Genomic DNA, 14,492 nt, shown 5'->3' on the forward strand with positions numbered 1-14,492 from the left:
TCTTTCTTTCTTTCTTTCTTTCTTTCTTTCTTTCTTTCTTTCTTTCTCTCTCTCTCTTCCTTCCTTCCTTCCTTCCTTCCTTCTTTCCTTCCTTCCTGTAGCTGATGAGGAGGAAAAAAAAATTATGGGTTAATCCAGTTGCCTAGAGGAGTAGCACAAATTCCTCGAGAGTGGGAAAACTGCCCTTTTCTTTGGTGTAATATACAGAAATGGGATATTTTGTTTCCATAATACAGACCTCTTAGGCCAGTCAAGATCACATCTTCTCAAATCTTTCATGAAGAACCACCTTTTAAAATTCTGATCCACATGGACTGGCACTTTTGTAAAATATAATCAAATGTACTACTTAAAAAATGAAATAAAGACATACAAAGTACAAGTCCTATTTTTCTCTTATTATTTGACATAAAATTACTCTGTCAAATTGCTATAAAGCCTTGACATCTGTACTTATCTCATTGTGGACTAGGAACCAAAGTTAATGGATCAATACTAGATCCCATTTTAAGGAATGCTGTTGTAGGTGGAAGGGACTTCAAAGAAAAAGAATTAGCTGGGTTTCTAGTGTACAATAAAAAGTAATCTGAATTTTTTCCAGACAAGCTGATAAATGGGTGCAAAACTCAGAGAAAAAAGGATAAGGGGTAGGGGACTGTTTTGACACAGAGAGAAGCCCAGGAAAAATGATAGCTGGCCAAAGTATAAAAAGAACAGTAGTTAAGAAATGCTATGTACTGGTGATAATGCACAATGACAGTGTTAAATTGTTACCTTTGTTGGATTATACTAATTCCCAAACCTTCAACGAAGTCTGTTACACACAACGTCTGCATGTTGGTGGTACTTGGGGACTGAGGCAGGGTCTATATCTACACCTGGGGAAGAGTTGAGAGCAGGGAGGCAGCTCCAGGGCCATGGTGGTGAGTGGATATCAGAGTGAGCTCAGCAGGGGAATTTAGAGCCAGCACTGGCCAGGAAAGTGTCAGCCTTCTCCCGAGTGTCTGTGGATACTTTGAGGTCAGCTCTGTATTTTCCATATTATATGGGATGGATTTTTACTTATTGGGTATCAAGAGCAAAGGGGACCCCAAAAGTTTGGAGAATAAGGGGCACTTAGGTTCCACTGCAGTCTCAGATGGAAAGACCTCTGCCCACATTTTGCCACCAGAGTCTCTTGCTCATTACATGTGGGGTTCTTTATCCTTATCGAGGGAAGAATGTCTTTTTCTCTGGCTGAGTCTGAGCTGCACAGATGAATCAGAAATAGGGCTTAGATGTGTTCTGTCTTATATCTTAGCATCTGTTTTCTTACCTCTATAATTATCATACATTTATTGAGAATTTGTTGTGCCAGACTTTGTACTTCGGATAAGTCATCTCATATCCTTACGGTGGTTCTGCAGTTGTATAGATTTTTAATATCCTAGACCTACTATTACTAGTTGTTATAACCTTGGCTAAGTTGCTTCACCCCTCTGAGTTTCAGGTTCCTCATCTATAAAATGGAGATATAAAAATAGATATGACTTCATAGTGTTATTATCAGGATTAAACAAGATAGTATCTTTAAGGCATTTAGCATACTACCTGATGCATAGTAAAAGTAGTAATAATAATAATAACAATATTAATGACAAGTAACATTAAAGAGTGCTTGCTATGTGCCAAACATTAATTAAAGTCCTTTACCTATATTATCTCACCTAATGCTCACAATAACCCTATGAGGTGCATGCTATTATCCCCATTTTACAGATAAGGAATCTAAGGCTCAGAGGTTAAGGCACTTGCTCATATAACATGGCCAATAAATGATGGAATCATGTTATAACTCAGGCTGTCTGACTGCAGAGCACTCACTCTTAATTATTACACTACACTTGTCACTCAAAAAAGAGTTTTTTATTATTACTGCAGATGAAGAAACTGAGTCCCAGAAAGGTGAATAATTTGCCCAAGGCAATGTAGCCATGGGCAGAGCTGAGATTGAAAGCCACTGGCTTCCTGCAGCCCCAGTTGGTTATATGGCTGGGTCCTGGGAATTTGGATGGATTAAATGGCTTCCACAGGTGGACCACACCAAGAGCCATGCCTTCTGCATAGTGGATGTGGGTGGATAACAGCAGGGTTCATGACCTCCGACATCCCCTAGAGGAGCTGAAGTCCCAGGAGTGAGTCTGAATTACGAGGTTGGAAAGCAGACTTGTTGGAGTCCAGAAGCCATCCACACCCAGCCTGATTTACATGGGAACATTTCCTCACTGTTGGCATTGGGGAAGGGAAATAGCAAATTTTGGGTGTTTGCTTATTTCCATCAGTAATTTCAGCTAGGAGGGGTGAAGCCTGATTAATTATACAGCAGCTCATTAAAACATAATATCCCTTTGAAGCCTAAAGCAGCAAGTGGAGAGCTGTTTTGCAACTTTGGTGGGACACTGGGTAGTCTCCAACTCATCCTTTTGTTGCAGCTGGATAGTGTGTTGACTCTAGAATTGTACCCTTTCGGCACCATTGAGGCAAAGTAAGCAGGCTTGTTCTGTAAAGAGAACTCTGGGAACGCATGGCTACTACAGAATCCCCCAGAAGGAACCCTTAGGCTGAGGATGGGCTTAGCCCATGTCCTGTCCCAGGGTCCTGATGGAGCTCCCACTGGGGGGCTGCTACCTTCTCCCGTGAGCCAAATCACCCCAGGGAGGTTGGGGGCCACGGCTGGCCGAGAGCCCTTGTGGCTGCTAGTGCCTCCACCTCAGGAAGACCCTGTAGGCCAAGGAAAACACTTGGTAAACTTAGCCTGTGCAGCTCTCAGTAACTCATTTAGGACTTAATGTTTCTTTTTAAACAGAGCACAGAAGGCTTGGAAAGCAAGTTTAGTGACTCCTGAGAGGATAACCTAGTTCCAAGTCTTATTCATCTTTGCTTTTGGCACCTAGAAGGTGCTCAATAAATGCCTGTTCAATTTCAATCATCTTTTGTGGTTTTTTAAAAAGTTTGGAAACACCCCAAACACCATCTATTGGATTGCTTAGATTTTGGCTGAAGTCAAGTGTTGAAATAGTGGGTTACTTAAGACTGATTATTCCCAATTAGACAAATAGTCAGTGGACATTTATTGGTCAGGCATTGAGCTGAATGCTGTGGTAGGCAAAAGACATGCAACTGAGTAGGTAAAATTCAGAGCAGGAGTTACCACCACAGGAATATGGACCAGCCACCTGCAGGTGGAACAAAGAATGAGATAAATTAGATTAAGAGGTCAGGAAGTCTTCACAAAGAGGGACACTGTGGGAAGAACCTTGAAAGAAAAGATTTGGAGATGTGTTGGGTCGAGGTGTGGAGTTTTAGTTACTGTGAAGGACAAGAGCAAAGGCTTCTAGGTGTGAAGCTACACTGGCAAGTATGCAGTGTGGCTGAGCTTCTGCTATGAAATGTCAGGATATAATTTTTTTTTAAGTTTAAAGATAAATTCTCATGCAAATATATGATAAGCCCACGTCAAAGATTTATTTAACTCATTAATTGGGGAGTCAGCAGAGTGGTAAACTGGTTCAAAGAATTGGAGACTAAAGCCTAAATAATCAATAAGAGAAGGGATGCTGCGAGGAGACTGCAGTTAGATATGAGTCTGGTTAACATCCTACTGAGCTATAATGCCATAACCTGTGCAGCTGTTTTCTCTACCACACAGAATTTATTTGCAATTATGCTGGATATTTGTAGCTTGCCAGTTTTATATACATTCACCCAAGTTTATAGAATTTGAGGCAGAATCAGTGGTAAATGGTTAAGTTGAATAAAATGTGCATTTCTCTAGAGCATCAGATAACCCCAAAGCAGGCTTTTTTCACAGTGCTCTAGGATGACTTCAAGAAAACATGCAGTGATCTTCTTCCCTAATTTCCAAGGTTCAGATAATTTGGCTAAAAGGTAACTGTTCTGGCCAGATTGGGAGGACCTGGTGATAGACTTGGACTTGATTCTGTATAACTTTTAGCAGAATAATATGATCCGTACCAGCATATAGGAAGATGTGGGAAAGACTGGGTGGAGAGGAGAGATAGTGGAGAAAGAAAGTCTAGTTAGAAGGATATGATAACAGTTGAGGTAGAGATGATGATGTGGCAGTGGGCTTAGAAAGGAGGGATCTGATACAAGGGACCATGTGAAGATGAATTGATTTCATGGGGGCTGTGAGGGAGGGAGTTCAGTTCCACAAATGTTTATCAGGCATTTACTATGTGTCACCTGTGATAAACACCAGCTGTTCAAAGAAGAGTAAGATATTACTATTGTCGCCCAGGAGCTTACAGACATGAAAAATTGTTCTCAATTCCATTTGGAAAGGCCAATGGTACAAATATGTACAGGGTGAATAGGGTCAAGGTCAGATCAGGGAGGAGTCCTAGAGAGGGTCTTTAAGGACTAATAGGCATTACTCGAAGAAGGAAGTTGGAGGAAGGTACTCAAGCCTTGGCTGCACATTGGAATCACCTGGGTAGCTTTCAGAATTCCTGAACATGCCTCCTACTCCCAGACATTCCTATTTAATAGGCCGGGTGTGACCTAGTCATAGTGATTTTTACATCTCCCCACATGGTTCTAAAGTGCGAAGTAGAGAATGCTTGCGAAGGAAGAAACTATAGGCAAGTAGGTATGTATAAAGCAGTCTGGAATATGCTGGGGAAAGAAACATAATACGTGTCCCCCCCCCATTATCTGCAGTTTTGCTTTCAAGGTTTCAGTTACCTGTGGTTAACCATGGTTGGAAGCAGATGATACGCCTTCTGACGAATCATCAGAGGGTCAATAGTAGGCTAACACTATGTTGCAATGTCTACATCGTTTAAGTCCCTTTATCTCTTCATGTAGGCATTTTGTCATCTCATATCATCACAAGAAGGGTGAGTACAGTACAGTAAGATATTTTGAGAGAGAGACCATATTCATATAACTTTTATTACAGTATATTATTATAATTCTGTTATTAGTTAGTGTTATTAATCTCTACCTGTGCCTAATTTATAAATTAAACTTTACCATAGGTAAGTATGTGTAGGAAAAAACACTATATATAGGGTTTGGTACTAGCTGTGGTTTTGGGCATCCACTGGGGGTCTTGGAACATATCCTCTGTGGGTAAGGGGGAGGGAGGACAACTATACTTTACAACTGCTGTTTTGATGTGGGGAATGTTTGTAAGAGAGGCTGGGCTGGCTGAAGCTAGTAGCTGCCATGGAGAGCTTATCCTGTCAGTGTGGAAGTAGAGATCATGCTACACATGTTCTACTCTGGGAGATTTGGGGGATGGGATACCACAAAGGTCCTAAAATAAGGACAGGGAATTTTGGAAAATATTGAATTTTCTGTGGGACCTCAGTTTAAACTGGATGGCATCTAGGTTCCTTTTAGTTCAAGAATTGAAAAATTCTACATTTCTGTCATCAATTTGATGTTACTAATGTTGGGTTGAGTTGTACTCGAGACATCCATGGTCAGAACCTTAGGGAATATCTACTTAAATAGAATGATGCTGTTTTTTTTTTTCTTTTCTTTTAATCAAAAGAGTACTACATACCTGTAGTAAAAAAGCAAAAACTAAAACTGTATAGAAGAATATAAAGCAAGTTTCCCCTCTAGCATCCCATGTCCCATTTTCCCAGAGAAGCCTTCTGGGATAGTTCCTCAACACTTTTTTTCTCTACATATGTAAACATGTATGTGTGCACATTTAATATTGTACCCATATGGCCATATTGTACAAATTGTTCTGTAACTCATGTTTTTCACATTACAAAATATTTTTGGCATCTTTCCATGTTTGTATATTTAAAATTACCTCATTCTTATTGCTGATTTTATGGTACCCCACTTATGACACCATAATTTCCCTAACCTTTAATAGATATCTAGGTTGTGTTAGTAGTTCATTGTGTTATAATATGTTCCAGCGAACTTTCTTGTATATACATTTGTGTAATGGGGCAAGTACTGTTTATTCATAGGACAAACTCTTAGACATAGAATTGCTAGGTCTGGGGACAAATATGTTGAAAATTTTGATAGGCATTACCAAATTGTCCTCCAAAATTGCTGTATTAATTTAATGCTCAAGTACAAAATGTATGAGTGTGCTTTTTTCTCATTGCCTTATATGTGCTGTATATTTTAGAAGTTTTAAATAGTTTATTTTGGGTGATGAAAAATGATATCTCATTGTTTTAATTTGCACTTATTTAATAGAAGAGGAGTTGATTATCTTTTCCTATGTTTATTGTCTATTTGTGACCTTTTTGTTGAAACTGCCTATATATGTCCTTTGTTCTTACTTTTTTCTTGTAATTTCTTTTTTTTTAAGATTTTATTTATTTATTTGACAGAGAGAGAGACACAGTGAGAGAGGGAACACAAGCAGGGGGAGTGGGAGAGGGAGAAGCAGGCTTCCCACAGAGCAGGGAGCCTGATGTGGGGCTCGATCCCAGGACCCTGGGATTATGACCTGAGCCGAAGGCAGACGCTTAACGCCTGAGCCACCCAGGCGTCCCTTCTTGTAATTTCTTATAATTTGGAATGTCTTCTTTATCATACCCTAAATTCACACATAGGTTTGGATTTGTTTCTGGATTCCTTTTTCTATTCTTATCATCTGCCTGCCTATCCAAGCATTAATATTATACTGTTTTAATAACTAGCTCTGTAATACACTTTAATATCTGGTAAGACTGAGTCATCTTCAATTACCTTTCCTATTTAGAATTTTCCCACATGTTTATTTTTCCAGATGAACTTTAATATTATATTATCAAATTCAAAAAAATTCTATTGGAATTGAATTGAGTTACTAGATAAATCAGAACTGACATCCTTATTGTAATGAGGTTTCTTATTTAAGAATAAGTTTTATTTTACATATTCAATTTTTTTGTTATTCAATAATTTTCAAGTTTTATTCTTATAGGTCTTACACATTAAGTTTATTGTTAGATATTTTATATTTGTTTTTGCTATCAAAGGAATTTTTCTTCCATCCTATTTTTCATCTTGTTTTCATATAGGGAAGCTATTGGTTTTTATACATTCTGGAAGAACTATGATAAGGGACATGCAGAGGAAGAGAAGGAGAGATCTGGGGGGAAGAAAGAATCAAGAGACTGTAGTGGAAGCTAGGGGCGGATACATTTCAAGGATCAAATATTGATCAAGGTCACTACCAAATGATACCAAGGTCAAGTAGGAAGGGATGGGACCTGAACCAGGAGCCAGCTGAGAGAGGGATGTAGTAAACATGAGAACACTTAGGGATCACGCAAGAAAGAAGGACATGCTACTCCTCCTTGTCTTTTGTGTTCTATTCATTGCTGCAGTCAGAGAGCCCTCCATGTGTGATAGAAAAATCCAGAAGCTTGGATGCATATGCATTTGTGTGTGTGTGTGTGTGCACATGCATGCAGCTGGATAAGGAACATAGGTACCCGTCTCATGATTTGTGGGCTCACATGGGGACTGTATTATTGATGGTTTCATTTATAGTTGAGTGCGCTGTGAACCCAAAATTGGCATGCAAAGCAAATGAGGAAAGGTTAGTTTTCTCAGATGCTATAGAGTGGGGGTAAACTAGGGCATGGATTTGCTTTCCTGAGAAGTGAGAGCAGTAGATGAATAGCAAGACATTTTTTTTAAATTTGTTTTAAGCGAAAATTTGTTCACATGGCACTGGAGTTCCCCAAACAGCCATAAATCCCTGACTTGGCTGGAGTCTAGCCTCCTTTTTTCTGCCCAGGTTTAGCAGCCTTGCTGCCAGAGGTAAAGGTTCTTTTGGTACAGCAGGGGGTAGGAAGAAGAGCTGCATGATTGGCCTACGGCATTGCTTTCTCCCTGTCCAGCCTCATGCTTTAGAAATACGGGGACTTTCATTGGCTGTGGTATTAGAATAGTGTAAAGAGGGGTGCCTAGGTGACTCAGTTGGTTAAGTGACTGCCTTCGGCTCAGGTCATGATCCCAGGGTCCTGGGATTGAGCCCCATATCGGGCTCCCTGCTCAGCCGGGAGCCTGCTTCTCCCTCTTCTTCTGTCACTCCCCCTGCCTATCCTTTCCTGCTCTCTGTCTGTCAAATACATAAATAAAATCTTTTAAAAAAAAAGAGAATAGTGTAAAGATATATAATATCACTCTACTTCTGAAAATATCCTTCTAATAATTGGACCCCGAGGCTGAGCGAATGAATTGAAAGAAAGCTGATTTCTCCAATTGTAGGGCTTGAGGTGTCCAGCTCAGAATAAAGGAGGAACCTTAAAATGGGTGCTGATGGTCAATCTTTGGTACTTAACTTTAAGACTGTAGAATAAGGATGGAATTTAGTTATCATTTGGCAGAAAAGCTCTTTAATAGAATAAAATTGACTCTCAAATTTTAGAGGAGCATTTTTCAGGTTGCCAGATAAAATGCAGAATACCCAGTTAAACTTATATTTCAGATAAAAATAAATAAAAATTATTCCTATTTTTAAAAGATTATTTATTTATTTGAGAGAGAGAGCGAGTGAGCAAGAGAGAACATGAGTGGGGGGCGAGGCAGATGGAGAAGCAGATGCCCTGCTGAGCAGGGAGCCCGATGTGGGGCTCAATCCGAGGACTCCAGGATAATGACCTGAGCTGAAGGCAGATGCTTAATCGACTGAGCCACCCAGGCACCCCAAAATTATTCCTATTTTTATTTGCTAATGCTGGCAATACTAAACAGTCTTTCTAAGGTAGAGATGTCCATCTTATATGTCAAAGCTCAGCAAGACTTCATTGGGCTATCCTATGGATTAAAGGCTCTTTGGGAAGAAGTATTTAGGGCTAGATATCCTAGACATCTGCTGGATTCAATTTCTATACATTCTTTATGCACTGTATTGAGCCTCTCACATCCATCTTGTCCACTCTATTCCATCACTGCTTAGGGAGTTCCGACTATTAACACCGTTAACCCAAAACGTTCATGGGCTCAGTGATTTACTCCCTTTGCTGTAAACCCCTATTGGTCTCTCTGCTTGGTTTCTCTTTCTTACCACTCCCTTCATGCCACACCATTCCACCCTGAGCGCGATGACCTGAAAAATGATTTCCAAACTCCATTTCATCATGTCCTATGATGAAATGCTACCAGTCAAATCTGCCTGCCTGTCGAACTGGAACCACATTTGTCTGTGGTCCAGGATTTCCAGCAGTGTAATTTCTTCTAGCTCAGTCCCATCTGTGAATCTTGTGTGCTGAGTTCTTGGGAGTTGATCTTTCATACTCCTTCACGGCTCCTCACTCAAGAAACATCTGTTAGTTGGTTGGTTCTAGCGAATCCTATCAGAATTGGCCAAATCTATTGCATGGGAAAGTTGTTTTAAGCCCAAGGTTCTTGTGCTGGAGAAGTTCAGAGAGATTAGAAGACACTGAATCCTGCTCTTACTTATGTGAGTCTCCCTCTTACTGTTGTTCTCAGTTTTAGGGCTCAAAAGACAGAGATATCTGCATTTGAACTCCCAATTGAGGCAGTTTGGTTGGCAGATGGTCCTTTAAACTCCCAAACCAGCTTAAGCCAAGAGGGACTCAATAAATGTTGGTGTTGGAACTGAATTGAGAAGTTTATTCTTTAAGTCACTTAATTCTAGATTTCTGGGTTGAAATCTATGATATATTTTTCTTTGGAACTTACTGTTTGTGTCTGCAGGTCTTGTTCAAAAGAATAACCTCCTTGGCTGCTCTACTTAGAAATATTATAGAGCATTGCTGGAAGTGAGGAAGAGAGGTTGGAACCAAGAATAGTAATACTATTAATAAAATTAGCTGAAAGCTATAATCACAATAATAATGATAATAGTGTAAATTGTCCACCATGCTTCAGGTGATTTTTATTTATTTATTTATTTTTTAAAGATTTTATTTATTTATTTCAGAGAGAGAGAATGAGAGAGAGCACATGAGAGGGGGGAGGGGCAGAGGGAGAAGCAGACTCCCTGCCGAGCAGGGAGCCCGATGCGGGACTCGATCCTGGGACTCCAGAATCATGACCTGAGCCGAAGGCAGTCGCTTAACCAACTGAGCCACCCAGGCGCCCTGCTTCAGGTGATTTATGCATGTTTTTCTTTAATTCATACAACATCAACAGTAGGTGTTTTTTTTTTTTTTTTTTTACCATTTCACAGATGAGAAAACTGAGGTCCAGAATGATTGAGTAGTTTGTCCATGGATAAAAACTAGTTAAGTACTAGGACCAGTATTTGAATAAACGTCCATCTGGCTGAAGTCCTAGGTTTACCCACTATAAGGTCACATTCCTCTTCTTGGTTGTCGGGGACTTTTTGCTTTGTGATTACAGACTCAGGGGTCCACTGAAGGGAAATATGAGGGCTGAATGGTAGCCTGGCACCTGTGGCTAAACAGCACTCCATTTGGAGGATCATCTGACTGCCAGGACCAAGAGGAATAAGGCAACTGGGCCCAGATCCTGGGGGTCTGGAATGTGATGTGGGTCCCCAGGCAGGCTTCTCTGAAACCAGACCCTGCCTTGACCCTGGTTAATTACTCTAGTTATTCACACAACCAAATTCCTGCTGTCAGTGGGTCCTGTGATGCACATCACGTCTGCCAACATACACAGAGCGTGCTAATCCTGGTGAGCTTGCCCTGGGGCTGGGCAGGACGTCCTATCGAATGATTATCATGTGATGAAGCCCCAGTGCTCCCCGGCCTGTCCTGGCTTTCCGGCTGCAGTGCTAACAGACTTTTCTTCTGGGGCATCCGGGAGCTGGAAATCGCTCACATGGATCACACACACACTGGTGCCAGCCCGGCAGCTTTACCTAGCTGAAGGCCTCCCTCACGCTGGCTTGATAGCAATCGAGCCCTCCCAGTTGGAGCTTGTTACCTGGGAGCTGTCCAGATCCAATGATGAAAACTGGCTAGGGTGTAGCTGTTACGGTCAATTACCGGCAGCCCATTAAATGAGGTTTGGCAAACCCAGGAGCCCCTGAGCGCCATTTCCGAGGCACTTTGGGTACATTGTTTTTCCAGCCTCTGTTCTCTTAACCTGCCTTGGCTCCATTCTTTTCTTTCATGTTGAGACTCATGGGAATATGAAGGGAGGTGGAATCCAGGGTTTCTGATTCCCAGTATAGTGACTCCTGGGTGGTGGGATGGGATAGGATGTTCTGTGCTTGGAAGGTGGGCTGAGCTTCTTTCACTTCTCAGGGAGAGGATGTGGACTGAGAGCCAGTGAACTGAATCACCAGAGAGGTCAGAGTGTGCCTGGAAACTGAGTGCCTGCAGAGTTCCTCTGAACCTTCTTAACAAAGGGCAAAGAGGAAGTTACCTTCTACAGGAGGGCTGCATCCAGGCCTTCCCAGGAAGTCAGAGGTGCTCAGGTTGGACCACCCAGGAGGTAGCCTATTCTCATTATTTTGGGATAGGCTTTATTCTGGACCTTCTTTCTGAAGGATTCCAGCGTTTGCATCACCAGAATTTCTCTGGTCTGCTAGGTAGGGCCCATTTCTTCCTAAAGGTTATGATCTTTCTAATACTTTAGATCAGTGGTTTAAAAAATGTGGTCTTTAGACCAGAAGCATCATCTGGAAGTGAGAAATGCAAATGATCAGGCCCCACCCCAGGCCCCCTGAATCAGAAACTCTGGGGGTGGAGCCTAGCAGTCTGTTATAGCAATGCCTTTGGGGTGATGAGGAAGCATGCTCAACTCTGAGTTTACTTCTTTAGACCCATGCTTCTCCAAATGTGGCCTATGGAAAATAGCATCAGCATCTCCTGGGAGATTACTAGAAATTCAGTATCTCCAGCCACTTCTCAGACCTGCTGAATCAGAATCTGCACTTTAACAAGGTCCCCAGGTGATTTGATTGCACTTTAAAGCTTGAGAAACAGTGGTTCTCAACCTTGGCTTCATGTCAGGCTCATCTAATGCCGAGGCCCCACCCCAGACCAATTAAATCAGAATTTCTTGGGGTGATGCCCAGGTGTTGGTATTTATTAAAAGTTTCCCTAGTGATTCTAATATATAGTCAAGGTTGAGAGCAATTACTTTGGACCACCATAGACTCCAGAATCACAGGGAGTTATGTCTGTTAAAAAACAAAACAACCAGAGGGAAAAGATGGAAGCGATGGCGGTCAGAGGTGCCGGTGGGAGCCGTGTGTCCAGTGGGAGGGACCTGAACTGCGTCCCTGAAATAGCTGACACTTTGGGAGCTGTGGCCAAGCAGGGGTGAGGGCCCAGACCTCTGCAAGTGGAATGCGGGCTCCAAACTTGGGGACAAAGAGGGACAGACTAGTCATCCCCAAGAGGCAGGGGTTTGATTTCCTCTGCGTGCCTGTCTTCCACCCAAGTTTCAAGAGGGAGTTTACTCAGGAACCTGCTAACAATCGGTCTGGCCCCCAGACACAATCAGACCTACTGCTGTCAGGAAGGGACTCAAAAGTGGAGAAGATCCACAGGAACTCCGAGGCGGCCATGTTATAGGAGCTGAATTTTGGGGCATATTTGGGTCTTCTAGCTTTCCTACTGGCCCTAAATCAGGAAGATAACACAAACTTGGCCAGGGTTTTGGCCAACCACAATCACACTGGCCACCACTCATCCATGTTCTGGATGCGGGCACCCTTGGTGGCTCCAGAGGACCTTAGAGATGATATCATTGAGAATGCACCAAGTACACACACAGAGGAGTATAGTGGAGAGGAGAAGACGTGGATGTGGTGGCACAACTTCCAGACCTTGTGTGACTATAGCAAGAGGATTGCAGTGGCTCTTGAAATTGGGGCTGACCTCCCATCTAATCATGTCATTGATCATTGGCTTGGGGAGCCCATCAAAGCAGCCATTCTCCCCACCAGCATTTTCCTGACCAACAAGAAGGGATTTCATGTTCTTTCTAAGATGCACCAGAGGCTGATCTTCCGGCTCCTCAAGTTGGAAGTGCAGTTCATCATCACAGGCACCAATCACCACTCAGAGAAGGAGTTCTGCTCTTACCTCCGGTACCTGGAATACTTGAGTCAGAACCGCCCTCCACCCAATGCCTACAAACTCTTTGCCAAGGGCTATGAAGACTATCTGCAGTCCCCACTCCAGCCACTGATGGACAATCTGGAATCTCAGACATATGAAGTGTTTGAAAAGGACCCCATCAAATACTCTCAGTATCAGCAGGCCACCTATAAATGTCTGTTAGATCGAGTTCCAGATGAAGAGAAGGATACCAATGTGCAGGTGCTAATGGTGCTGGGAGCAGGCCGGGGTCCCCTGGTGAACGCTTCCATGCGGGCAGCCAAGCAGGCTGACCAGCAGATAAAGCTGTACGCTGTGGAGAAGAACCCAAATGCCATGGTGATGCTAGAGAACTGGCAGCTTGAAGAATGGGGAAGCCAGGTGACGGTAGTCTCATCGGACATGCGGGAATGGGTGGCTCCAGAGAAAGAAGACATCATCATCAGTGAGCTTCTAGGCTCCTTTGCTGACAATGAACTGTCACCTGAGTGCCTGGATGGAGCCCAACACTTCCTAAAAGATGACGGTGTGAGCATCCCTGGGGAGTACACCTCCTTTCTGGCTCCCATCTCCTCCTCCAAGCTGTACAATGAGGTCCGACCCCATTGGGAAAAGGACCGAGACCCTGAGGCCCAGTTTGAGATGCCTTATGTGGTGCGGCTACACAACTCCCACCAGCTATCTGCGCCCCAGCCCTGTTTCACCTTCAGCCATCCCAGTAGAGATCCTCTGAGTGACAACAACTGCTACTGTACCTTGGAGTTTCCCGTGGAGGTGAACACAGTGCTACATGGCTTTGCAGGCTACTTTGAGACTGTGCTTTATCAGGACATCACCCTGAGTATCTGTCCAGAGACTCACTCTCCTGGGATGTTCTCATGGTTTCCCATCCTATTCCCCATTAAGCAGCCCATTACGGTACATGAAGGCCAGACCATCTGTGTGCGTTTCTGGCAATGCAGCAATTTCAAGAAGGTGTGGTATGAGTGGGCTGTGACAGCACCAGTCTGTTCTGCTATTCACAACCCCACAGGCCGCTCATACACCATCGGCCTCTAGCCCTGCCTGCAAGTGTTCAGAGCCTTGGAAGCAGCTTCAAGTTCTGCTCCTGTGGCACAGAAAGTGCAGTACATCTGTGGGTTGTGATTCCCCTTGCCCATCAGAGTGGAGTATTTCAGTCTACTTTCCTGCCTTACATCAAGGTGGGCAAAGGATGAGAATTAATTGCAGGGCTCAAGCCACCAATCTGTGAACTAGGCCAGGTTGGGAGGAATTAGTGCTGGATCTGAAGCTACTCCAACAGGCACTCGGCCTCAAGCGCTCCCTGGGAATAGCCCCGAGAACATGTGGATTGAACACATTTTCAGCCCTTTCCCTGCCCATCTCTGTTCCAGTTATGATGGTTTTGTGTGGGGGGAAATACAAATAAAGTGAAGTTACAGCCTTTAAAAAACAACAACAACA

General features: G+C 42.9%; 1 protein-coding gene across 3 annotated transcripts; it reads left to right on the forward strand.

The window, feature by feature from the left end:
• Positions 1-12,135: 12,135 nt before the first annotated feature.
• Positions 12,136-14,140, forward strand: LOC110588807 (protein arginine N-methyltransferase 5-like). 3 transcript variants are annotated; one of them, XM_021699199.1, is made up of 3 exons: positions 12,136-12,239; positions 12,326-12,448; positions 12,533-14,140. In XM_021699199.1, exons 1-3 carry the CDS (start codon positions 12,136-12,138, stop codon positions 14,085-14,087), a joined length of 1,782 nt encoding a protein of 593 aa, XP_021554874.1. In that variant the 3' UTR covers positions 14,088-14,140. The 3 variants fall into 3 exon arrangements, with proteins under 3 accessions (XP_021554874.1, XP_021554876.1, XP_021554875.1); XM_021699201.1 differs by lacking the exon at positions 12,136-12,239 and having other exon boundaries at positions 12,273-12,488; positions 12,951-14,140; XM_021699200.1 differs by lacking the exon at positions 12,136-12,239 and having other exon boundaries at positions 12,273-12,448.
• Positions 14,141-14,492: the final 352 nt, after the last annotated feature.

This window comes from Neomonachus schauinslandi, chromosome 10, assembly GCF_002201575.2.
Source record: "Neomonachus schauinslandi chromosome 10, ASM220157v2, whole genome shotgun sequence".
Classification (NCBI taxonomy): Eukaryota; Metazoa; Chordata; class Mammalia; order Carnivora; family Phocidae; genus Neomonachus; species Neomonachus schauinslandi.